At 32.9% G+C, this 27,934-nt stretch overlaps 1 protein-coding gene and 1 long non-coding RNA gene across 3 annotated transcripts in view; one reads left to right on the top strand and one right to left on the bottom strand.

Moving 5' to 3' along the window:
- Window positions 1-6,034, top strand: part of LOC143247667 (uncharacterized) — a 16,017-nt gene extending 9,983 nt beyond the window's left edge. Inside the window, exons 3-4 of the long non-coding RNA XR_013026649.1 lie at window positions 1,065-1,249; window positions 5,897-6,034. This is a non-coding gene — a long non-coding RNA (uncharacterized LOC143247667). The remainder of the gene's footprint in view (window positions 1-1,064; window positions 1,250-5,896) is intronic.
- LOC143247666 (uncharacterized) lies at window positions 1,931-27,934 on the bottom strand. 2 transcript variants are annotated; one of them, XM_076496051.1, is made up of 10 exons: window positions 27,734-27,934; window positions 22,681-23,259; window positions 17,789-17,904; window positions 17,273-17,506; window positions 16,862-16,972; window positions 16,064-16,099; window positions 15,592-15,651; window positions 15,163-15,276; window positions 12,632-12,856; window positions 1,931-6,998 (listed from the first exon to the last, which is right to left on the bottom strand). In XM_076496051.1, exons 2-9 carry the CDS (start codon window positions 23,237-23,239, stop codon window positions 12,632-12,634), a joined length of 1,455 nt encoding a protein of 484 aa, XP_076352166.1. In that variant the 5' UTR covers window positions 23,240-23,259; window positions 27,734-27,934; the 3' UTR covers window positions 1,931-6,998. The 2 variants fall into 2 exon arrangements, with proteins under 2 accessions (XP_076352166.1, XP_076352165.1); XM_076496050.1 differs by having other exon boundaries at window positions 1,931-12,856.

The raw sequence follows: 27,934 nt of genomic DNA, 5'->3' as shown, positions 1-27,934 counted from the left end.
GCATGTGAAGGGTAAATATTTCGTTATTTAATTACATATAACTGCATTCTGGATTGGTGTTTCTCAAACGTTGGGTCGCCGCCACCTCGTGGACCGTGAAAGGCTTAAAATTACTGATAGTATTTTAAAGAATGTAATAAAACAAAGTATAATGCCAGCCGTAAAAAAGCATCGCAAAATTCTAACTATAAATCAATGTCACTCAAATAAACCTGGTATAGCAAGTAGTAGGTCACGATGTCATACATACCACACTTTTCTAAAATTATCCGTGGCAGGTCGCGGGAAATTTCTCTGAAGTTTAGTTGTACCGTGTTATTGTATGTTTTAATTTTTGAATTTCGTGCAAAGCTACACGAGGGCTATTTTCATTAGCCATCCCTAATTTTGCAGTCCAAGACTAGAGGGAAGGCAGCTGTTCATCACCACTCATAACAAACTCTTGGCCCACTACTCTTTCACCAACAAGTAGTGGGATCGACCATAATATTGTAACACCACCACGACTGAAAGGAGCGAGCATGTTTGGTGTGACGGGGATTCGAACCCGCGACCCTCACATTAAGAGTCGAGTGCCTTAATCACTTGGCCCCGTGTTATTAAAAAGATTGAGAAACGCTAGTCTAGAGAACTTCTTTAGCGTCTGTGTGAGAAACGCAAGATGTTATTTTGTCACGTCTAATAACTCCACACGGATGAGACATTATTAGCACAATAATTTTGAACGGTTACAGTGACCAACTTGCATATGAATAACTGTTAACGTCTTAAATAGATGCGAGTAAACCCTTTATGAATCTACCGAATGCCATTCGGCACCTTAACCAGAAGTTAAGTTGCCTACCAAGCAACGAGTGCTAGGTTCGTGTGTCTCATCTCGGCCTTTAAACTCTTGGAAACGTTAGTAGTGATGGAAGTCCCCAGACTCGTAGGTGATAATACAATTTAAACCATAAGTTGGAACATAAGATTTACATCATCTCTACTTTTTTGCTGTCATGAAAGCTACAACAACTGTTTTGGCTCTGCAATGATTGTTGCGATTGTGTTGATTTACTTTGCAGAATATTCAACCAAGAGAGGATCTTCGTAGAAGTGCGCCATCTTTCCCAGTTACCCCTTCATGACAACGCACGACTTCCGGTATTAGTAATTATCCTTCACCGAAGTTAGACTAGACCCCATTAAACTATATTCTCGAAAAACAGCCAGAATCGAGTTGATAACTACACCATCAACTGTACTAGAAGTAAGAACATTTTTATTTTAAACTATTAAAAAAAACAACTAACAATCCCCACCCCCCCGAAAGCCGAATGAAAAACTTTAAACTTTTTAAAATACTAAAGATGTTTATGTATCTCTCTATCTGTGCGCTCGGGTGTGTAGCGTTTATTTTTAGCGTGGAAACAAATTGGGCGAATGATTTGTTTGTGTTTTTTTAACAGAAGCAAAGCATAAATATTAAAGTTTATTGTGAGTTTCGATATCAAACTATTTTCGTCAAGCCGCGAGGTTTAAACGTGAGTTTTACCCTGACTTTCTAAACTTTTGTTTACTCTCCAAATAATTTTCCACGTTCATTCTTGCCGTTGACAACTCGCTGCGGAAATACCCCTTAACCCTATTGACTTAAGGTTAAGGTTGTATTTTGCTCTAATACTGGGAAAAACTAGTCTTATACTTCGTTAACAACCGAAATGCTGAGAAGATACGTTCACGAGCCTAATAATTGTTGTGGCGCGCACGCGCATATTGTTAAAGCTGCACAGGAAGTTAGTTGTTCATTAAGCCTTCAGTTTGAGAGTTAGAAGCGCCTGGGGGGGTATTGGGGCGTTTATTTCCATTTCTAGTCCTCTATAATTTAGCTAACATTTCATAATGTCTGCCTGAATTCCGATTTGAAAAAAAATACACAAAATCACTCGACTAGAGAAACAACCAACAAACAATTTTATTCAAACACAACATTAGTTACAAAACGTTCACAACATTACTACGTATTGGTTAAACAAAACAAAAAAACACCGCTATGAAATAACACACAACCCTAAAAAAAACCCACACCGCAAAATAAATATGGAAGTATATATATATATTGCATATAACTAAATTTTTACTCACCCGGGTTGTGCTTTAAGTGCATAATCAAGTCACCATATACATTAATATCAACTATTCCCTCAATTCTAATTTGAAGACGTGAAATAATAATGTCGACCTAAGTATATTCGAAGAGAAAATCGTACACGAAACAAAACAAAAAAACTTTATGATGAAAATATCCTAGGAAGATTTCGCTTATTTTGGCGCGTCTTTGTAGGGGGGGTCTTTTAGTTAAATATCTCCATAACTTCAACTGATATGTTACACAACCGTGAAGAAAGTCGTACAATAAGTTGGCTATCTCGGCCAAAAGTCGACGTTTATTATATATTACTGAGACGTTTTTTTAGATTCGAACGATTCGTTAAGTACTAACATTAAACTATCATAATACTACAACTTGCAAGTTATCTAACTACTGTTACCATAACTTAACACTATATTTGAATATCCTCTTCCTATTTATTTTCTTTGAGTTAGTATTTCAAAATCTCGAGATGAACTATGTTTATAAAATTATAAGTAGAAGTTGTATATATATTTATCTAAATGTTCTACATAAAAACGGAAGTAGCAATTATTGGAATAATAAATTTGGCAAAGATGCTCCTTTGTGATACGATAAGTTATGTAATAATTAACAAGTCCAACTATCCTTATACTAAATCTAAATATAATAAAATTAATGTTTTGATAAGATGTAGTTTCTTACATAAATCCAGTTTATTATGATAAAACGAACTATTAATTATATATATCAAACAAAATTGAGGAGTTAGGCCCATTACCTCGCATTAGGCCTAGCTTGCATTAACAAACGTAATAATGACATATGTGTTCACGTTTTAGTTATTTAAACCTACTTTTACGAGATACTGTGAAACATTACAAGGATTTCAGTTCAAAAAACTGATGGACGTTTTTATCGTGCTAACTTGCATGAAAATTGTAGCCCAAAGAAAAGCATCCCATACACAAAAAAACAAATTTAAGTCCTCAGCACCAGCACTATCTTCCTGTCTGGAACCTTCACACATTGTGAGACGTACTGTTGACTATACTTACATTCCGGATATTTTACATAATTTCCGCACGTCAAAGTAGTCAAATGTACTCTAAAAACAGTAGCAGAATTCATTCTACAAAAAATCACAAAATAGTTAGACACAATCGAAATAAAAGTGGTACCTACCCACTTTTGTTTTCAAACTTACGATAATTTCTACTAAACATATTTTGTTAGTTTGCAAGGTTGAGTCCATCAACTTAACAACTGTAGGCCTATCTTAAATGAACTGCAAGAAACGTACAGGGTGATCAGAACGTGGTTCCCCTTTACAGTATATAAATGTACCAATTCGTTGGGGTACAGGATGGGAAACTACGGCAACATGGACATACTAACCAGCAAACATTGGTTATTTTGATGCAACTTGAACAAGTTTTAGGATTAAACTGAGAAGTTAAATATACAGGAAACTATTACTTCTGTTTCTTATCCATTTTCACTGTAGGTTAGTAACAAGATTTTGCCAACTGAGTTTGCACGAACTATATTGCATACTGGATGTAAATACAAGTTATAACATATGCACACCTGTATATAACTGACAATCTCATAATGAATATCAAACCACACTACTAATCAACCATTAAATAAAGATGGAAGAGATATGTGACCTTGAGTGTCAAAGTCTTACTTTATGGTAGTAAGATACTGCAAAATAAAAACTACTCTGTGTATAGAGAAAACTGAGTCTCCAACTAAACTACCAGCTTCAGTTCAGTAATGCACCTTAAAACTGTAAATGTAGGTGAAACAACTGTCCCCCTTGTGTCCCATTATTGCAAATCCCTTATGTGAAATCATTTTCACTCACAATGAGCTGACTGACTGACAGAAAATGCACTAAATAATTGGATGGTCCCCTTTTGAAGAAACTATAATGTTCAGTTGTGATTGTGTGTCTAAGTATTTTTAATTATACAACTTTCTAACTCTATTATCACCGTTACGTTAAAGGAGTGTTGCTTTGGAACCCTTGTGTCAAGATGACAATGATGATCAAACTGCCCTGAATAGGATACCAATCCATTGCTGGTTGAACCACAACCAGATAGACTGAGTTCCTATCCAGGGAACTCCCCCTTATTCTAGTAATTTGCAGGTTAACCCCCAGCTGAATAGACTGGAATAATCGTTAAGCAAGATATTGAACCAATCCAGTCTATCCAGTTGAGGCTTAACCAGCAATGGATTGGTATCCTATTCAGGGTAGTTTGATCATCCACTTTAAACCAGGGTTCCAAAGCAACACTCCTTTAGTGTTATGGTGATAAGAGTTGGAAAGTTGCATAATTAAAAAAACTTGGACACATGATCACAACTGAACATTATAGTTTCTTCAAAAGGGGACCATCCAATTATTTAGTCCATTTTCTGTCTGGAAGTATATACTAAAATTATTTCATATAAGAGATGCCTAATGTTGCTGTTATGATGTCCGTAAAACGAAAGCATGTCATTTGAACCTCAAAAGCAAGAAAGAAAAATATTTTCTACTCTTAAAACAGAACTCTTTCAGGGACCCTAAGAATCACATTGAGTGTTTTTAGGGTAAAAACACTGTTTTATCAGAAAAAACAGCTTCAAATGCCATTCAGTGTGTTCACAACTGCCAACAGAATCTATAAAACAATCGACACCATTATGTACGCACAAGGGCATATCAGATGCGAGTTAGTGGTTTTACATAATTATTTAGCTACAGTTAATAAAATCTAATCTGTAAACCACAATGTATTTAGTTATAGGAGTATCAACACATTAAATGGAATCTTCCATTTTTACACTGTGTTAGTTTTTGTGAGAAACAAAATGAATCAACTCGTATAATTACACGATATTTTAAACATTTTGAGAACAAATTTCACATGCATTGTAACTTCTGTCAAGTCCAGGACAGAAGAATCACTTGACAGCACAAAACATGACAGCATTTGTATATAATGAACCAAACAAAAGTAGTTACTTAATAACAAAAATATTTATATAACAGAGTTAAATTGAAGAACACAAGTTCACTTAACAATTTGTAAGTTTTAAACTAGCAGCCATATGTATTCTTATCATGACAGTAACATATTTAAAACAATTTATTTTATTAAAAGATAAGTTTACCTTACTTATAATATTTACAAGTATCTGACTAATAAAATGAAGGGTTAATCTTTTTAGTCTTAGCTATAATTTTAAATAATGTTAAGTAAGCCTTGCACTAAAATATATCACACACAATATTACTCGATAGAGAATTTAAGACCAAAGAGAGCAAAGTATTAGAGCAGTACAAAAAAAAAATTATGCATGATAAAATAGACCCAAGCATATAATATGACACCCTGGTGGTAAAAAAATACATTACAAAGTATCAAATTATAACAAAGCTCTTCACATGGTAAGTTTGTGAAAATAGTCAACCATTAAAAATTAAAACACCTTACTGTAAAGTTAAATAACAATTATAACACTTTTAAAAAATCCCAGGAATACAAGTAGTGTTAATAACTCAGCATCAACTGTGGCATTTAAAAGAAAGCCAATATGTCAGTTTGAAACCAAAAGACACTTTATATTCTATACCACCATTTTAAAGCTGGTTCTATTCCTAATTTCTAAACTTTTATTTTTGGAGCTCCCACATTGATTCTTAAGGTTGAGATAAAATCATAGTTTTTTTGGGTGTTTTTTTTTTGTAAAGTAATCATTTATTATTTTATATATTTCTAGTGTTCCAGTAAAATATATACAGGCTGCTAAGTTTCAACTTCCTTTCACTTGTACTGGTAGATGGTGATTAAACATGTATTATACATTCTACATGTAATAAACAATCTCTGAAATGTTGAAGAGATTCAAAAAAGTTTTAAACATATTTTGATCTGGTTTCTCCCTGGTGTATTTACGTACATTCCGAGACAAAGAGTTTTGTAAACATTCATCACAACGTTGTTGACTTATTACCAAAACGTATCAAATATGATCTTGATTTTAGATAAAATGTAAACTAAAATCCAGAATAATTTCAGATGGGTAATAAAAACAGGTAAAACTATTTTATATACCATTACTATAATGACCTCAGGTCACATTAATAGTTTCCACAAAAATTGTTTTTTGAAGGTAAAATTTCTATAAAACAGTCAACTTGAAAATTAACAACAACAAAAAACCAAAATAAATAACATTAAGTTCAACTTCTTCAGGAATATTCTACATCACCGAAGAATAGTCAAATTTCATTTAAGTCCGTTTACAATAAATTATTATTCATTGAATAAACGTGTATAAACAAGATAAAAAGTAAACAAAGGGACGGCAGGTATAAATCATAAAACAAACTTTTAAATTTTCTTTTTTTTTTTTGCATTGGGTTAGGTTATTAGATAGATACAAATAATTTACATGCACAAGTGTGCACATTGTCCAGCAGGTCACTGAAATGTCATTTTGTCTTCTGCAAGCACGAATGTGTTCTCGCCAGCATTTTGTGTTAAAACCGACTCTTATGTCCAGTAAAATAAGACAGTGGGTATAGAGATTGTTTAGCAAAGCACTTCCAGGTTATGTAATTACTAGCTGAGAATTATTTCCAAACCAATATGCAATAGAAAATTATGAAAGGAATACAGTTTGAAGTAATCAAAGCATTTATACTTTGAGGTTCAACATGATTTAGTCCCACATTTGTGACAAACTTACTTGACATGTAACAGTGAACTTTCACAACAGTTTTCTGTCATAATCCTGCATCGTGTGAAACAAGAGGTAAAAATCACATAAAATATCTTCTCATCTGTTGCACAAGAAAATCATCAGATCTGTGTTGGTTCTTGTGTCAAAACAAAACAGATGTGTTAATACCTGGACACACACAGACAGGTGTAACCTTTCAAAACATAATGATACACTCAAATATTTTATTATCTCTACGTTTAGTATAAAAAAACAACCATTAATGACAACAAGTATTTAATTGGTGTCCTAATTGACTTTCTTTATGAAGTGTAAATGATGTTCACACCTATAACAACTTGTTTTAAACTGTCTATATTTATAGCGAGTGGACATACTTTAAATCGTAAGTTTGTTTTCTTATACATAAGAATACTGAAAGGTGCCTCAAAGGTTTGGATCACGTGGAGAAAATTAGTAGAAAGAAAAACATTATATCTTAAACCTATGTTGAGACATTGGATGTTAGAGTACTGGATACATACATAACAAAACTGTGTGTGACAAACTTTGTAACATACACAAATATAAACATTTGATACGTTTACTTCAAGAAAGAACACCTGGTTACTGTTCTACTTTCATTATCTCAATTATTCATACTCAAAATATCAATGGATAGTTCAAACTTTATACACAAACTTAGTAACAAATAATCAATACTAGTTATCCAAATTATTACCCGTTAAGTAAATCCTGATTATTGTTTTCACGGGACGACTTCACACTTTTATATGTTTTAGTTTTTACTAGTCAAAATACAACATCCATACATGTTACACAGAGCAATCCTGTAGTGTACTCATTCAAAATGTTTACAAAATAATTACTTGTAATATTGGACAAAAATACAACAGCAAATTATGAAACTAAAACTATAATCCTTAATCATTAACACCCCAAACTATCAAGTAGAATTATACTTTGAGAGACCATTTCCTTTCTAAACATGTTGCTGAAAATGCCTTGAAACCTGCTAGTTTTGAGTCATTATTTGTAGTTTTATCAATAGGTTATAATATAATCTCAACAAACTTGCAATAAATAAAAACAAGCTACCAACATGAAGGCACGAAGTATGGACGGAACAAACCAGAACAGACTTTCCAGTTAATACCAAGACCTGCTGCAAAACATATTTAAAGCAAATTAATTAATAAGTTATAACATGGCTTTACTTATAGAATATATTATTAAAATACTTCAACATTTTTTTTTTAAATCAAGGATACAAATATTAATTCACTGTGTGATGCCATGAAACATTTACGGTAAGCCGAGACACGCTTCAAATAACTTCCCTACAATATGGTACATTGTTTTAAACAAACAGTTTATAATTGTTACTTAAATACACTTTGCATGTTATAAACTACTACAAAAAGAAGTTCTTTGTTCGATATATATCATCTAGGTTTAATCATTTTCCATACCAGAACTCAGAGAAAAAATATTTAATAATAAAAGTTGTTCCTTTAATAATAATAATAAAAAAAAAAAAAGAGTTAGCTCTTGCTAAAGGAAGTGAAATTTTTAACTTGAATGGGACCTTATATCCAGGTTTCAGGTGTAGCTATATCAAATTTGAACTACTGACCAGGTGGAAGACAGCCAGCAACACCCACCACCACATGGGCTTTGCACAGCTCCTTAAGGAGTAACCAAATTGACTATTGTGTTTATTATGCACTCACAATTGGAAATGTGTTAAAAACTCGGCCACCTATGAAAGAACTGTGCAACTGTGCAAAGTGATTCTAATTTCATGGGAAGAGGAAACATCACAACTCATCAAACAAGACATTCTCTCATGATGATGAGAAACCCACTTGAAGTTGAAGTGTATTCTAATAATGGCTGGTATAAGTATTGAAACTCTAATTAAAATAAAGTACAGAGCAACGTTTCAAATTTTCTAGGTCATCCTGAGGTTAACAAAGAGTTTCCAACTGACCATTGCCATCCCTAAGACGTGCGCTCAGTAACGGTCAGTTACAGACTTTGTTAACCTGAAGATGAACTAAGAAGGTCAAAACACTGATCTGTAGTTTATCTTAAAGTTTTAATACTTACAACAACCATCATTAAAAGACGTTATGGCTTATAGTAAGAGGTGAACACAACAGGCTCAGTCAAGGTGAGGTTGCCCTCTCGCAACTCTAGGGGCACGTAAACTTCCTGGATATTTTAGTTTCTTGTTTTGTTTATAAGATCCATGACACAAAAAGAAACAAACACTCAGACATGCATTCGTACATAGCAAAATAACACCTAAACCCAAAGCTAATCTAATAGACCAACCAAACCCTTAAAAGTCAAACCTAGCCTACATGAAATTGGATCCAGTCGGTTTCCACACCTCACTATACTCCTATGTACATAATATTTTACAACAGACAGATTGTTTTCATTCCCAAACATGAATCCTCAGAACTGTTTTTTTAATTCATCAAACTCTATTATGATACACAAAGTGTTGAGAGTGATTTCATGGCAACTGGATGCAAACTAGGGATCCCCATATTCACAGTTTGGAACACAGCCAGTACACTTAGTTATCAACTTCAGTTTGACGTGCATAACTGATGCGATTACTAATGGAAGTGTACATATTTTAGTTTTACAATCACTCCTATGACACACTAATGAACTTCCTGTGTTAATATTCACTCATCCTTCTAAACTAAGTTTCTGAAGGACTGTCAGAACTTGTAGGTTAGTAAACTATAATCTTACGCTGGTCTTGATATGTGAAATACAAATAAACTATTTATAGTCATTATTTAAGAAAAATAAATGGACAATAACTAAAGAAAAATAGTAACTGTTGCACTAACAAGGTTCACTCTGTCACTGAAGAACTTTCAAGATGCACAGAGTAAACTTCCAAAGTATAGTATTTGTGTTCACGTGTTCAAGCCAAGTATTACACCTGTTGAAAATCTCCACACACATATTTGTAAACAAATTCTACATCCTATTTTGATGAAGTTCTGCACAAGTGTAGATTTCCACCAACTGATTAGTTAATGGAAAACAGTCAAGCTAGTGGAATTTATTTTACTGTACTACTTTATGTGTGTATGCATCTTCTAATACTAAAATGTACACTCTGTTAGTTGGTGTATTTTAAAATCTGAGCTATAGATACTTTGGACAAAATCTCCAAGGAGGTGCATGTTCCTAAATATGTAATTACTCTAATTTTATATGATGAAAAAAAATTAGAATTCCTACTTATTAAAGTTTTTGTTTTTAAAAATTATTTGTGAAATATTCTGTATAAAACATTACACGTTAATGTTTAAATCTCTAAACTGGTGAAAATATTAATTATCATAGGTATGTTGGGGTTTAAAAATATTAATCATCATAGGTAGGTTAGGGTTTAAGTTAAAGTTAGAAATCTTTTTAATATTCACTTACAATCAACCTGGAAAATTTAGCTAAGCATCCGAGTAACAACAGTTAAAACTTTTCATTCATTTGTAACGATAAAATACTTAACAAGTTCAAGAGAACCTAACAAATGCTTCATAAAAATTACTGTTTTTGATGTAACGTACGAGTGTGGTAACACAAACTTTTGTATAACTAATAACCACTCACATTTCAAAATATTCTAAATTAAAAGTTAAGCACTGAAGCTCATTCAGTTTCAGTCCTGATACTCACTAACAATGATACGCATCGTTTGAAACATCATTTCAAATATCCTAGTCTATCTTCCAATCTCTTTGCATTTCATAAAAAACATAAAAAAGATAGTTCTATAAAAAAAACCATTTCATTCTAGGATTTTCTTCAAACCCCATGTCTACTTTAAATTATTTTATTTTAATGTAATGCTACATGGCAGACTATCTGAGCTGTGATTGCCAGATAAATCGAATCCCAAATTTTAGCATTATACACGCTCACCCTCACTGCTTGCTGAAACACTTGGGGGCACTTCTTAAAGTAAACAAGTTCAGGTACAATTAAATATATAAAATAATTAATGCATCTATTCAATCACCTGAACACTCATTTTTTATAATAAACACGAAAAATATTTGTTAAATTTAGGATTCCAAATTTACAGTAGACTTTGCTGGCACATGGCTTACAATGGTGAAAAATGGTTGTATCAAAAAAACAGATTACTACAAAGTAATTATTGGCATATATCAGTTTTAAATAACATAAACTGCTCTCTTTGAAAAAGCACATACACATTTATCATAATAACAAATAGGTTTAATTTGTGATTTCCTTTTTAAACAAAGTCTTCATTCATTAACAATTTAACCACGTCTTTGTGATGGTTTCTCTGCAATATTTTAAAAACATTATGCTTTATAGTTTACTTACAGTTATTAAGCTAATAATGTTACATTAAAAACTTGATTAAAGTATTTTAAAGATGGTTAATGTGAATCACGTAACAAGGAACCAAGAAGTCACTGTACTCAACGAATAACCTTACAACAGTTAAAACAAACAATACAAAATGAGCAAACGTATGCAATTTGAATAACCTCTCTGAACACAAAAGCTGCCTGTTTCTACCTCGAGTTTTCGTAAAACTTTGTCATTTCTTTAAACACATATATTGCTGTCATTCAGTTGTCAGTATTGCAAAAGTTAACTGAGCTAAAAATAATAAATGGTCCAAAAATAGAAGTTCCATGGTAACAACATATATATTTTTTATAAGCTCTACTACTGACTTTCCAAGAAAGCTCCTTGGTTTCTAAGCCTTATATTTTTTTTTTATTATATTAACAACATTGTTTCTGAAGCCACTCGATTGCTGAATATTTCAAACTGTGATTAATAATTTTTAACATTTTCTTCACTATAATCTCGTACGTGTTCAGAAATACATTTTGTTGATCACACATCCAGTTCAAGGGTAACAAAAAAGAAATCACCTAGTCTTATACTGGTACCCCTTAAAAACAAACCCTTACTTGAATACTGCAATACATAATACTACTTAGCACAAATTTGAATAATTCAGTCTATAAAATAAAGAATATTACGTGTTTCTTAGAGCAAAGCCACATCAGGCTACCTGCTGAGGGAAAGTACATTAATAACATAAATAGAAATTTCTAAACAGTACAAAGGTATTAGCTCATTTTTAAATTATTGTGTAAAAAGAAAAAGACAATTTATGTTTAAACCTAACTTATTTCCTTCTTTGAGGAACCTCAAGCACAATACAGAATCTCCCAAGTTTTGATAAAAAATCTTTCGAATATGTTCAAAAAGCTCCTTTTCAAATCTTTTCTACAAACTTACTCTGTTTAAAAAAATTATAATGGTCACAAAAAACTAATTTTAAAAACACATAATTTTAATTTTTTCAGGGAAAAAATCAGATATGCTTATTTTTATTGGGAAAAAGGAAGTTAATGTCTTTGTCGGTCAATTTAATAAAAACGTTAATTATCCACGTACTAAAAAATACAAGTTCCAAAGTTATTAACAGTAGTTTCAATTTGTTTACAACTGTATAATAAACAGCAGTATTACATGACTTGTAAAAATATTAAACATAAAAACATTTAAAAAAAAAAAAGAGATTCATAATTGTAAGTTTTTGATGTTAATACGAGACTGGATATGAAGACAGTTCTTATATATTTACATATTAAAACAGGAGAAAGCGAGAACAAAACTATTATTAATGCTACCCCGACAATTAACTTATGTTTCTGATGGAAAACATTTCACGTGTACCTAAATAAAGAACTCTTTGATGCTGCATTTGTTGCGAGGCTTGAATCGAAGATGCTCTTCAATGTACTGACACGGGCAACGAGCCGTCGTGCAGTGTCGAGGAAGACAAGGCGACGTTCTGTCTTCTATGTCCCCATGCAAAGGCATGTTCAGGTCCAGTCTCTTTCGAACAAACTCTTTAACCCATCTTTGGCTGTACCTCACGAGTAGTTTCTCGGCATATTTCTGAAATACCAAAAACATAGCAGGGACCTTTTCAAACAGTGCGTCCAAAGTTTTATCAGTAGAAGTAATGTACTGTATTTTCAACCAAGTTTTCTACACATCAAATTGATTTCTGAAAGAAAATACTAAAAAGTGACAAATAGAAGTATGGAAATAATAAATAAACAGTCACCTGATAACAAAGTATCTCTTCTGAATGATGAATAACGTTAGTTCCAGTAAAGTAAATAAATAAAGTTGATACAAATAAGAAATTATGAACCTAGCTCTGATGTGTAATGAATTAAACAACTGATAAAATAGAAATTTGCCAATTTAATCTTGTTCAAAACCAAAACAGTTGGTGTTTAAGTTACTGATGCTAAAAGTAGTGTTTTGGTCACAGTAGATAAGAGGTAAACATAAGACATATCTCAAATTATTTTTACACACCTAGATGAAAAAAAATGTCTACAGTTGAATGTGGTTTTTCATTACCTTTCTTAGCCCTAACTCGGTAATTTATTGCAATAAAAAAGTTTGTTTGCTTCTTTCTTACTTTCATAAGTTTGTTTTCGTGTTTGTTTAAAGATGTTTATGGACAGCTGTAAAAGGTCTATCAGCATTAGTCATCCCTAATTTTGAACTTGTGGGCTAGAAGTCACACAGCTAGTCGACATTACTCATAGCAGTTCCTGGACAACTAAAATCAAATAGTGGGGCTCAACCACAGCTCTTATGACACAGCCCCAAAATGTGAAGTAAGATTTTTGTGGCAACTGGACTTAAAACTCTTTGGTGCACAATAAAATAACCTGAAAAAGTATGAAACGTCATTCAAAGTAAGAAGAGTGCACCGTAATGTGTAAACCATGCTACATCTGCTCTATTCAATACTAACAAGACCGTTTACCCAGTATCAGGACTCTTCTGGCCAACTGTTACATGACCAATATGTAAACCACACTACATCTGGTATATCTAATACTAACAAGACTGTTTACCCAGTATCAGGACTCTTCTGGCCAACTGTTACATGACCAATATGTCAACCACACTACATCTGGTATATCTAATACTAACAAGACTGTTTACCCAGTATCAGGACTCTTCTAGCCAACTGTTACATGACCAATATGTCAACCACACTACATCTGGTATATCTAATACTAACAAGACTGTTTACCCAGTATCAGGACTCTTCTGGCCAACTGTTACATGACCAATATGTCAACCACACTACATCTGGTATATCTAATACTAACAAGACTGTTTACCCAGTATCAGGACTCTTCTGGCCAACTGTTACATGACCAATATGTAAACCACACTACATCTGGTATATCTAATACTAACAAGACTGTTTACCCAGTATCAGGACTCTTCTAGCCAACTGTTACATGACCAATATGTAAACCACACTACAACTGGTATATCTAATACTAACAAGACTGTTTACCCAGTATCAGGACTCTTCTGGCCAACTGTTACATGACCAATATGTCAACCACACTACATCTGGTATATCTAATACTAACAAGACTGTTTACCCAGTATCAGGACTCTTCTGGCCAACTGTTACATGACCAATATGTAAACCACACTACATCTGGTATATCTAATACTAACAAGACTGTTTACCCAGTATCAGGACTCTTCTAGCCAACTGTTACATGACCAATATGTAAACCACACTACATCTGGTATATCTAATACTAACAAGACTGTTTACCCAGTATCAGGACTCTTCTAGCCAACTGTTACATGGCCAATATGTCAACCACACACCAACAAGACCATTCACCCAATATCAAAACTCCTCTGGCTAGCTGTTATATGACAGACACAATAGTGGCTGGAATGTTATTTATTATTTGCAAACAATTATTACAATGTTTACTAATTACAATGTTTACTAATTACAATGTTTACTAATTACAATGTTTACTAATTACAATGTTTACTTATTACAATGTTTACTAATTACAATGTTTACTTATTACAATGTTTACTTATTACAATGTTTACTATATCAAATTGGTTACGTGTCATTTTTCATCAACTTTCATCTATTCAGAATACATCACAATCAAGGTAAGCACTTCACATAATTATTTATTTACTTTCACACCATATATTATTAAACATTAATTTCTTGTATTGACCTGCAATCCAGCATAATAAACAGAAACGTGATTTTATATTACTCTCCACTCTTGTTACTACATTATACAGTTTTAATCCTACAAACCTACTTAAAGCTGAGAAATAAAGACACCACAATTACAAGAAAAGTATTCTAAAAACAAAACGAATGGCAAAACTACCTCTTTCTGAGAAACACGTGTGGTGGTGTTCCCTGTTATAATAATATCTGATGTATCGATATCCATGCGGGAGTGATCAAAGGGTCGATTTTGTACCTGGTTCTCTGATTGTTGCTAAATAATAATAATAAAAAACCTAAATTTAATAACCTAAACCGGTATGTTCAGATCATTAAAAAATTCTCTGTTTTCATAAATTGTGTTAAACAGCAAATGTTGTAGCATGACAGCCAAACACTACACTGTTGCTCGAATAATTGTAAATTAACACTGGGTACATCTGACATTCCTTAATATGCTGACAGGTTAGACGGATTACTCTCTCCTTCAACTGGCCAAAGTTCTTAATAAAATTATATAAGGACTCACTACAAACTCAACTTCTGTGAAGAGAGCGTATGTGAACAGACGTAGACTGTAAACACTTACTTCAACTGTATTTTCATTTCTAGCTGGATCTTCATTGTCTAACATATCTTTTAAGTATTTCTGAAAATAATAACATCAGGTCAACCTATATCTTTCTTAGTTTAAAAAAAAAAACCAAAAAGATAAATTGAAACAAGCATTCTTCAACATGTCATAAGACTGAAATTAAATTTCGCTCGTGAGCTCAAGAAATGTTCCATTGATACAAGCCTGAAACTTTGTACTGATCTATCATATAGACATCATTTGTTTCACACAATTATCTCATCAAGCTTAGTTAACAAAAAAAAATCTAATCGTTTCTTTGTTTTTTAGTAATTGATATGATGAATTTTAACACCATTATAACAAATGTTATTCATAAGAAAACAATCACAGTTCATATGTACAAAACACTTTTAGCAATATATCACACTAAGTTTAAATGGTCTGAATATAAAAGCTCTTGAAAGCAAGCAACACTTTTACTTACTATACAGTAGGAGACATCAAAATAAACAAAAATTAGCTGATAACAAGTCAAGGGAAATGTATGAGATAGTTGAAAATTCTCCACACCAAAAAACAAATATCCTGCTACGATAAACATTACCAATTACATAATCACCTCTAAACAGATTCATTAATTTTTGTTTTTGTAAAAGTTTTTAAGTTTAAAAAAAGAAAAAAAATAGTTCAGGTTTTTTTCAAACAATATCATAACACGTGTTCCACACCACTGTTTTCAAAACCTTCTGCACTTCACTAGAAGTATAACTGGTGGAGTCCATTTTTCTCAAGCGTTTATGCAAGGAGTGGTTTGAGGGTTTATAACTGATGGTTGAAGGGTTCTTTCAAAACGTACGACTCGCGAAAATATTGTAAACAAAAGTACAATTAATATTGCAATAAATCGAACTAAATACTGTTGGGATCCCAATTTGTTTTACATAAAAAATGAGTGATTTTATCCAATTTTGTTTTGGTCAGTTCTTCAGAGTGACTGTCCTAATATTCAATAATTGTGGATTCTGTCAATAATAAACATGTAAAAACAATCCCATAACTGCAGAAAAAATTAATATTTCAAATCAGACAAAATTTAAAGCTACCATATGTTCTTCTAATAATTGCTACAGAGACATTTGAAAAAAAAATTTGGTTTTGGTACATTCACTAAAGAAGGCCTATTGTAAAAAAATAAAATATACACTGTACGTAAAGAAAAGATCATGGAAGATGCAACCAACGATCCAACAATGTAAACAAGTAACCATCACTATAAGGATACATTAATCTTATGGCAGGATATCTTTCCTCTGTCATCCAGTCCAAGTAATGTTCTGTGCTTGAACATCAAAGCGTTTACGCTTGCCATGCATCTCTCTAACATTCTGTATAACTGGATAATTAAAAATTGTTATAATTCAAATAATATTCATGGGAAAACCCTTCTACAAAAACTTTGAACAGAGACTGGTATCATGGCCGAAAATATCTATTTGTCTATGACATACAACCTACGTAGTTACATAAAAATAAACACACATTTTTGTTCCATTCAAGATGCCAATTAAATTCTCAGAACCATTTATTTATTTATCATAAAAACAATGAAATCAATTAATTTTTTCTTTATAAGTTATTACAAATGTTGTATACTTTACACTTCTACCATTAGCAACAGTTTCAAAATGTTTACCTTTACTTTCACCCACATACAAATAAAAATTCCAATGGCATTTACAATCAACCAAACAATTCCTCCACCAAACAGAGCGAGGCCTCGGACACCAGAGAACAGCAGGGAGAGCAGGATGATGAAACCTAATATTATCCACACCAACAAAACACGCTTGTAGCACGTGATGTACAAGTTGAAACGTACGTCGTTCACCAAAACTTGTAGAGCCATCACGTAGTCTTCAACTGTCAACTGGAAAGACAATGTTGAGTGTAAATGAGTTAATTCTATAACATCTGTTTTAGGTGAAAGATTTAAGAACGTACGTTAAATCATTGATAAGATATATAGATTGGGTATTTAAAATATGCATCTTGTATAAAAAATTACACACTATTTTCCACAAAACAAGGCTCCAATGCATCCATGTAAATTCTGACCACTTTTTCAAAAGTTAACATTTAAAGTGTGACACCCTATTGGAGAACTTTACTGTAACACAGTAAAACAAATTGTAATTGGTAATGTTCTTACTGTGAGCCCCTGGGCCATAAGCTCCTCTGGTACCAATTCTGGCTTGAACTCTGCCTTTGTGATCCAGGGGCACTTCTGATTCACGGGTAATAAGGTAACAATAATATCACCATTATCTGTAAAGAAAATATGACATATATTGACCTTTATTACCCTTAAGTAGAGTATGTAATGGTTTACCATTGTCAGAGCTGAAAACCTCTCTCTTACATTTTGGTATTCATACAACTGTATTGTAAGAAGTCCATAAAACAACTTGTTTTAAATTAATGCATCAAAAATTAAATATATGGTTTTTCCTAAATTACCCAAAATCTAGAATATAAAAAAAGCTGTGATCTAAATAAAAAACAAGTATTTCATTTAGTCAGGCTTTTGGCATTTCTTGAAATCGTATCACAAGATATGGTCATGAATGCAAGATATAATTGGCTCTATCAAATTACTTCTGAAAGATATTGAGTAATTACTAAGCCCAGTGTTTACAGAAAAAGCTACTCCAAAAGATGCATCCCGATGACTAAAGCTGTAACTTACAGAGAAAAAACTACTCTCAAAGACAAATTTTCATTACTAAGCCTAATAATCACATAAAAACTGCTCTGAAAAACAAATCCCAACTGCAAGGCCTTGTACTGACACAAAATACAACAAGAATACAACCATAACAAAGCAATTATAAACCTACTAATTTATCTTATATTATGTGAAAAAAATATTCATTTCATTGAACCACAGTTTAATGAGAACATTTACAAAAGATCAAACTTGACAAGATTGAAGGAAAAAGTTAAAACTGTAGTTACTTCAGACAGAAAGAATTATTTTAAATCAGGTAATTGTGTCAAGTGTTTGTAGCCCTGTCAGCCACACAATGTTTAACATCTTAATAACTATTACCCTCAGAATAACTTGAAAGAACTGTTTGTTTTGAACCAACAAACACAGATTGGGAAGAAAGTAATGCTGTATATGTTATTTCTCATGTTTGGTTATGATGTAGAAGACTGAACATTTTGGTCAGCACGTATACTTGGTTGATTTGATGTTTTATGGCCAGATATAGTTAAAACAATCAGAAGAATAGTAAGAGAAGCAGGAGCTAGATGGCACAGCATTTCATAGTGTACATCATCAGGTCCAATCGATGTGCTGCCAGACTGATGAAGGACCAGTTTGAGTTCCACCAGTGTAAAGGGATGATTATAGTCATAAAGACAATCAGCTCGAAAGGAAAGAGGTGATTTCTCTGCCCGAGTCTTGATGGCTAAGAAGGTGGAGAATGAAACAGAAGTGCTAGATATCTGGCAAAAGCTTTCACCTAGAGTTTCGGCAATGCTCTGGGTATCAGCTACTTCCTGGCCATCAGAGAACAAGATCAAGAGGAGACAGAATTATATTGTCCACTGACCTTTTGAATCTTGTCCCATATGACTGGAATTGGTGATAGAAGATATGCTGGTTGTGAACTTAATCCAAGATTCCTTCTGGCTTTGATGTCTTACCCACTGAGCATGTGCATGGGCCTGCTGGAAAGCTATGCAGTGCAAGAGTGTGGGATACCTACAAAATGCATCCCAGGCCCGTTTTTGAGCCTTCCATGCTATGTGGTGGGCAGGATTCCACCACGGATGAGGATATCGTGGAAAAATGTGTTGAGGTCTTAGGAATACATTGAGCAGCTACATGTATAATACAGTCAGCTACTGCTGCCTGTACACAGTCATCCATTGATGGCTTACAGACAATGGCAGGATCCAGTTCTGTGAGAGCAATGAAAGAGATCCAGTTTACTAGATCCAGCTTCCTCCAAGGCACGTGAGTTGGGTGACATTGGCCATGGCCAGTCCCACAAAATTATAGGAAAATGATCACTGCCTCACGGATTATTGTCAACCCTCCAAAAAAAAGGGGAGAATAGTGAAGGGGAACAAATTGAGAGATCAAAAGCAGTAAAGAACTGACTAGGTGCATGGAAATAAGTAGAAGAACCAGTATTGAAAAAAGAAAGGCTGTGATCAGAGAGCATACACTCTATGGAGTGACCCATATCAATGTCAGCACTTCTCCAGAAAGGATGATGTCCATTAAAGTCCCCCAGGATTATAAAGGGAGACGGCAAGTATTCAATGAGAGCATCAAAGTCTGATTGATCACAGGTCTCTCCAGGTAACAGCTAGAGAGAACAAACAGTAATGGTATGACCCAAAGAAACACATATGGCTACGGCCTCCAAAGGGTGTGTCGAGTGGCAAAGACAGGGTGGGCACATGCTGATCAGCCAACAGTGCCACCCCCATGCATTGCACAGCCTGTCATTTCTGTGCAAAGAAAACTACCAAAAGGTGACTGTATCATTAGGTTTCAGAAATGTTTCCTGTAAGGAAAGACATACAGGATGGTAGGAAGCAATCAGTGTTTTGATGTCATCCAGATTAGAACATAAACCTCAACAGTTCCATTGTATCAAGGTGGCCATTTTTATTTATGTGTAGGCAAATTGGCTGGAGAACCCTCCTGTTTACAACCATGTCATTTTTCTTTACTGTCTATATTCGAGGAAAGTCTGTCGACATCCATGGATCCTGCCCTGTGTCGATTGGGCAGGTCTTTGCTGTTAAAAGAGGATTCCAGTGACTGAGGACATGAAGGAATGATCATTTTGCATCTTGGGGTGGGAGAAGAAGATGTATCTGAGAAATGCCTGTACCCAGAACCAAAGGAAGTGGATCTTGGGGTTTGCTGGAATGTATGTTAGGGACAGAGATGGGTATTGAAGTTGATTCATTAACTTTTTTAACTATGGAGGTGAAAAAGACTTTTTATTTGGTTTGAGAACGATTCTTTTAGATGCACAGAGAGATTCCTCTGCACTTCCACTGTAGTAGTGGAATGAAGTGCAGCAGCAAACACCTGAGAAAAAGTGGTGGACAGGAACTTTCAAGCCTCAAGATAAGTAATGTTATGAATCGTTTTCAAATGCTGCACCTCTTTTTTCCTCCAACCATTTAGGGTAAGAACGAAAGTAGGACGGGTGAGAGCCATTGCAATTGGTGCAATGAGGGTGTGTTTGACACTCAAAGGCATTGTGGTCTTTGCCACTGCAACTAGCACATGTCAATGAACCACAACATGATGTCTTTGAGTGACCAAACTGCTGACACTGAAAACATCAGAGAGGGTTTGGAATGTATGGCTGTACCCTGCAATTAAGATATCCTGCCTTGATGGTGGCAGGTGGACGTGGTGATGTAAATGTCAGAATGAGGACATTGGTCAGCATAGTAATTCCATCTTTGTGAGTGGAGATATACCTCACTGTAGAAACTCCTTGAGTGGAGAAACCAGCAAGAATCTCCAACTAGGGGATGTTCTTCAAATCCCTCTCAACAATAACTCCTCATGATTAATTCAAAGTAGCATGAGGTGTAACCTCAATAGGTATGTCCCTTATTGCTTTTAAATGCAAGTGGAGTTCACTGTGGTGAGATGTGGGTGTTTCCACCAATATGTCACCAGAGTGAAGCTTCTTTACTTACTTTGGAGAACCAGCAAGTCTCTCTACTCTCTTCTGAATGAAAAAGGGAGACATCTGCCCTTAAGGTTTGTCTGAAAGAGAATGTAGTATTAGAAAATGAGGTACAATACATGTTACAGATGTTGATGATTGCTGCTCAGAATCTTCAAGATGTGGTCATTTACTTATGGACTGTTTTTCACTATTTTATTTAAGTTTTTATTTGGAGTATCCATAATAAAAAAAAAAATATTTCGGTGCCCACTGACCCCACCCATCATGGAGCTCAATGAGGGGACACACTACAATGTCAAACAAAAATTAAAAAGACTGCATATCATTATATATATATAATACTTGCTATAATCAGTACTGGTTCCCAAATTAATAAGAACTACAACAGTGAAGGAAAGAAAGATGTGAAAAGCAGTCAGTATCAACATTCTGGATTCTTAAAGAGAGAAAATTGTTATTTGGTGTATAAACTCAAAGAAATAAACCAGATATAAAACACATTATATCTTGAGAATCTTACATGAACATGAAACTGTGTATTATGTTTACGATGACATCAGGCATGTTACCAACATGTCGATAAACTCAGTAAATGGTCTTAGGTTTGGAAAGTATGCATTATGTCGAGTACGCACTTGAACTAAAATTATTCTCAATAAGTTGATAAACCATTCAGAAAGAACACTGAAGTTATGATGGAAAAAGAAAATGATTCGGATACGATCGTCTGCAATACTTTATGACACGTCAACCTTAATTACTATATGGGACAAAAAACTCTGATACAAATCTTAAGTAAAAGTCTAGACATTTTAGTTTTATAAGTAAATATGATCCAGTTTTGTATAACAACAACAACAAAAAAAGTCTTCAGTGTTAAATTTGATATTCTTATAATTCAGAGAGTTGCTGGAAATCATGCCAGTATAGAAAAAACCTTTTAGATTAATTTATAATGCACAATTTATTACACTCCACTCTAAGAGAATTAAAAAGAAACTGATTAACATGTTACAAGTGTTTAGAAAATTAGAGAACCATTATTTAAGTATGTTCAACCAATGAAAAAAAATTAGAACTGAAAAGAATGAACAGAACATCAGAGACTACAGCTACAAGTACTGGAAGAACAGAAAAACCCTTGTTTTGAAACCAGTCACTGTTTTTTGTGTCAATAGTGTGTGCAGTGGAATAGATGTATAAAGAGAGATGTACAATATTTATTTTGTTCCATAATTCTGTTTTAAAAATAAAGACAGTCGAATGACATACAGTTTATTTGTAAATGAATCCAGTTTAGCTGCTTCAATGTTTACAAGCTGCTCAACATACCGTTTGTGGTAAACAAGTCTTTACTTACTGAAACCTTGTTGAATACTACGACCAAGTCTCTGTGGTGAAGTCTGGTTGCTGTGATCGCTTAATGGTACTGATTGCAAGTCATTACGGAAATCGTGAGCAGCCTTTTGAGTGGAGAAGTTATTATTTGTAGGGCTGCTACTGGATGACTTCGGAATAGTTGGCTTCTGAGGTGATAACACCGACAATGCTGGGGAGCTCTTAGTAGCTGACAGCGGAGGTTTGGACAGGATATAGGAGCCTTGATTTAATATAGGGGAGACTGATCGACGACCCTCAAAAGAAGCAACGCCTTCTTTGTTTTCAGCAACTGCCTCTTGGTTAGGAAGTGCATCCTCTGCTAATGGGTGAGAATGGCTGCTAACCTGAACCGAGTGCGACGGCTCAATCGTCGCAACACCACTTTTCTCATCCTCAAACTTTATCCAAGACCTGCGTCGAGGTGGTTTGGGAGCAATGGGCTCCTCAGACAGCTCTGTACTCCCTAGTCCAGATGAGGAGCTCAAAGGTGAAGAAGGTTCTGCCTCTCCACTCTCAGAGCTTTCCAGTTTTTCTGACATATTTCACTGTTTCTCTCAAACTGAAAGAAATCAATTTAGTTTTAGTTTCCCATAAGAAATTCAAACTTTAAAATATGAAAAACTGATGAACATTTTCATTGGATGAATATTTTTTTGAAGAAAAACTGCTAAACATTTTCATTGGATGAATATTTTTTGAAGAAAAACTGCTAAACATTTTCATTGGATGAATATTTTTTGAAGAAAAACTGCTAAACATTTTCATTGGATGAATATTTTTCAAAGAAAATCTGCTAAACATTTTCATTGGATGAATATTTTTCAAAGAAAAACTGCTAAACATTTTCATTGGATGAATATTTTTCAAAGAAAAACTGCTGAACATTTTCATTGGATAAATATTTTTTAAAGAAAAACTGCTGAACATTTTCATTGGATTAATATTTTTTAAAGAAAAAACTACTGAACATTTTCATTGGATGAATATTTTTAAAGAAAAATTGCTGAACATTTTCATTGGATGAATATTTTTTTAAAAAACCTCAAGGATATAACCTTTGCTGTTTAAGCATCATTTTTAATTTTACCAACAACAAATAACAATGTTATTAAACTACTTCTGACAATAACTCAAACAAACTCTTATAACTTAATAAACTTTGCTTCTATCAATGTTAACAAGATGTTATAACTTCATAATCTTTATTTCTACCAATAATTTCATTCTTAATGAGCTGTTATAACTGTACAAGCTTTTCTTTTTATCAATAACAGTGCTGTTTATAAAATCTTAAGTTTAATTTCTTTTGTCACGATCATTACCAAAAACTTTTTAAGTGCTTTTTAAAATTGCAAATAAAATCGCTTAGATACCACACTTTTCAAAATACTAGTGAGAAAAGATATGTTCACCATGTTCCAGAACAAGGACAACTTTAAAAAATTGCCCATAACAGTAAGTACACAGTGTATAATTACTTTCAATTTGATGTTTACCGTTATGCTTTTACAATAAATATTGTTTAACATTCTCAATTTAAAATTGTATTTAGGATCAACCTAAATCTAAGTTGTCGAAACTTTGCGAGACATTACAGGAATAGTAAAAAATATCACTGTTGTTGTTGTTTTAAATTAAGCACAAAGCTGCACAATGGGCTATCTGTGCTCTGCCCACCACAGGTATCAAAACCCGGTTTTTAGCATTGTAAGTCCTCAGACATACTGCTGAGCCACTGGGGAGCAAATATCACTGTTTTTTTGTTTGTTTTTTGAATTTTGCACAAAGCTACATGAGGACAACCTGTGTGATGAGCCGTCCCTAATTTAGTAGTGTAGGACTAGTCATCACCACTCACTGCCAACTCTTGGGTTACTCTTTTACCAATGAATAGTGGGATTGACCATAACATTATAACTCCCCCACAGCTAAAAGGGCAGGCATGTTTGGTGCGACAGGGATTTGAACCCACAACCCTTAGATTACGAGTCAAATGCCTTAACCACCTGGCAATGCCGAGTCAAAAATATCTCTAACAACACAGAATGATTAAACAATTCATTTTAACATTTACTAGTGTATAGCCCATAAAAAACGATGGATGTTACTGAAACTCGGTAAAAGATTGCTATAAACTAATTAATAGCAATTATATTCATATAACAAACCACAATTTTGTTTCATAACATTTGTTTATATACAGCACTGACAATGTTTGTTATTTCTACTGTTAAAAAGCATTCTAAAATAATTTGTAAAAACTTTCTACCATTTAAAAAAAAAATTTAACATTTCTACTTTTATATTAATGTTAAACTTTTTATAATTTGCAACAAAGTATATAATTATTAAAGTAATATAGATAATATTTTCAATTGTGTAATTTAAATTCTACACATTCATACTTACATATATGTAACCAAATATTATCTGACTCTAGTGTTGGTAACAATAGGTCTTATTGTAATCTAATTTAAGCATTAAGCCTAATACATAAATGGAACGTAAGGCATAAATGAAACACAACTTCATCAAAATCCTTGATAACTTTTATTTGGTATAACTCAATGCCAAAAAACTTGGGTGCTCATTAAACAACTGAAAAAAAATATTTTTAAATATTATTTAACTGATCATAGTGTGATAAGAGAGCCTAAAGTATACTATTTGTTTTGTAATTAAGCCTAAAATAAAGGCATAGTGTGCAGTAACTTACCTTAGGCCTATAACACAGAAGTTTTAAAAATATATACCATAAAAAACATTCCTTTCTTTCTATTAGTTAACCTAATAATATCAGATAATAGTTTTGTTGCTAAGAGATAAGTTATATTGTTGAACATTACCAAACAAAGAACTTGAGATGAAGACAAAATTATACAGATATTTTATAATTATGCAAATGTAAGAAAATTTATTTAATTAGATATACTGATGACAAGGATACATTATGTTTTACTTTAAGTATTTACCTTACTGGTACTAAAAATTATATCTTATATCAAATTTAACAAGTTTTTGCTTTTGAAATATGTGCAAAATATCCAATATAAAATATTAAAAATCAAACTACAATTGAAAAAAAATATTATACTGGTTAATGTTTGATGATATAATCTTTTCTAACTTTTCTTAAGTCTAAAACATACTAGAAGTCTGAATGTATACATTTTACAAACAACACACAAGTATCCTTAACAACATACTAGAAGTCTGAATGTATACATTTTACAAACAACACACAAGTATCCTTAACAACATACAAGAAGTCTGAATGTATACATTTTACAAACAACACACAAGTATCCTTAACAACATACTAGAAGTCTGAATGTATACATTTTACAAACAACACACAAGTATCCTTAACAACATACTAGAAGTCTGAATGTATACATTTTACAAACAACACACAAGTATCCTTAACAACATACTAGAAGTCTGAATGTATCATTTTACAAACAACACACAAGTATCCTTAACAACATACTAGAAGTCTGAATGTATCATTTTACAAACAACACACAAGTATCCTTAACAACATACTAGAAGTCTGAATGTATACATTTTACAAACAACACACAAGTATCCTTAACAACATACTAGAAGTCTGAATGTATACATTTTACAAACAACACACAAGTATCCTTAACAACATACAAGAAGTCTGAATGTATACATTTTACAAACAACACACAAGTATCCTTAACAACATACTAGAAGTCTGAATGTATACATTTTACAAACAACACACAAGTATCCTTAACAACATACTAGAAGTCTGAATGTATACATTTTACAAACAACACACAAGTATCCTTAACAACATACTAGAAGTCTGAATGTATACATTTTACAAACAACACACAAGTATCCTTAACAACATACTAGAAGTCTGAAAGTATACATTTTACAAACAACACACAAGTATCCTTAACAACATACTAGAAGTCTGAATGTATCATTTTACAAACAACACACAAGTATCCTTAACAACATACTAGAAGTCTGAATGTATACATTTTACAAACAACACACAAGTATCCTTAACAACATACTAGAAGTCTGAATGTATACATTTTACAAACAACACACAAGTATCCTTAACAACATACTAGAAGTCTGAATGTATCATTTTATTGACTTCATCAGTAAACAAATTAATAAATTTCCTTACAATATATGTAAGGCTACATATCAAAAATTAAGTTTAACAAAGAGTACCTTTTACATAGCAGAACCTTGCATAAGAACATTTTAATGTTAGCAAAACTGTTTGACACACACCCCAAAAAACGTTCAATACACTTGTGTAAATGTTCACAAGTCATAGTTACATTACAATTTTAAACAAGGAGTTTTTTACATTTATTTTAAGACAATAAACCATCAAAACATTCAATTACATTTTACACATCACTCTGGCTCTTATGAGAGATGCCCATTCTCTAGAATAAAGCAATTACTAATTTCAGGCATTTTTGTTCCGTGTGTTATATTCCCTAATTTAAAGTTTAGCTTTATGCGAATGCATAGTAAATAAATTATTTATTTATAGAGGCCTTTATAAAACTGTGAAAAATTATTTGCCATAACACTAGTTATTGTGCTCTCGATTTTTTGTACGAGTTGTCAAGAACCATGATTATTATACTTTGTATTGCCAATACTAGTACTACCAGAGATAGTAATGACTATTTTGTATAACTAGAACTTCGAATGTAAGCTGTATTCCAACAATTAGTGGTCTAGAATATCATAATTATCCTGCACTTCCATCTCAGTGTTCCAATTTACACGTGTAATTTAGACTAGCCTATTAAAGAAACCCGGATTGGCAAAACTTCAACAAGCACACTACTATACAGTGTGTGGCACAACTACTAGTATTTAAATTTGATCTGGTAAATTAACCTGACTGTTATGGTTAGGCTGCACACAGTTGTACATAAAAAATATAATTTAAATTTTGATATTTACACAGCAACAAGTATAAATAAATCAACACTGCACTCTTAACTTAATTGGCACACCTGTTATTTGAAGAACTGTCAATATATCGTAAGTCCCACTCAATCTTAAACCCAATACATAATGATTTTGTGCACTTAACGTCACCAAACAACTTTTTTCAAAAACAAAAAGAATATCGTTGATATATCCACACCCACAATACACCCTTACTTTAAAAGTACAAATTTTTATCTCCAAACACGGAGGTTTACAACTCGCCC

Source organism: Tachypleus tridentatus, chromosome 3, assembly GCF_004210375.1.
Source record: "Tachypleus tridentatus isolate NWPU-2018 chromosome 3, ASM421037v1, whole genome shotgun sequence".
NCBI lineage: Eukaryota > Metazoa > Arthropoda > Merostomata > Xiphosura > Limulidae > Tachypleus > Tachypleus tridentatus.
Note: the sequence above shows the minus strand (reverse complement) of the source record. Positions and strands in the feature narration are given on the sequence as shown.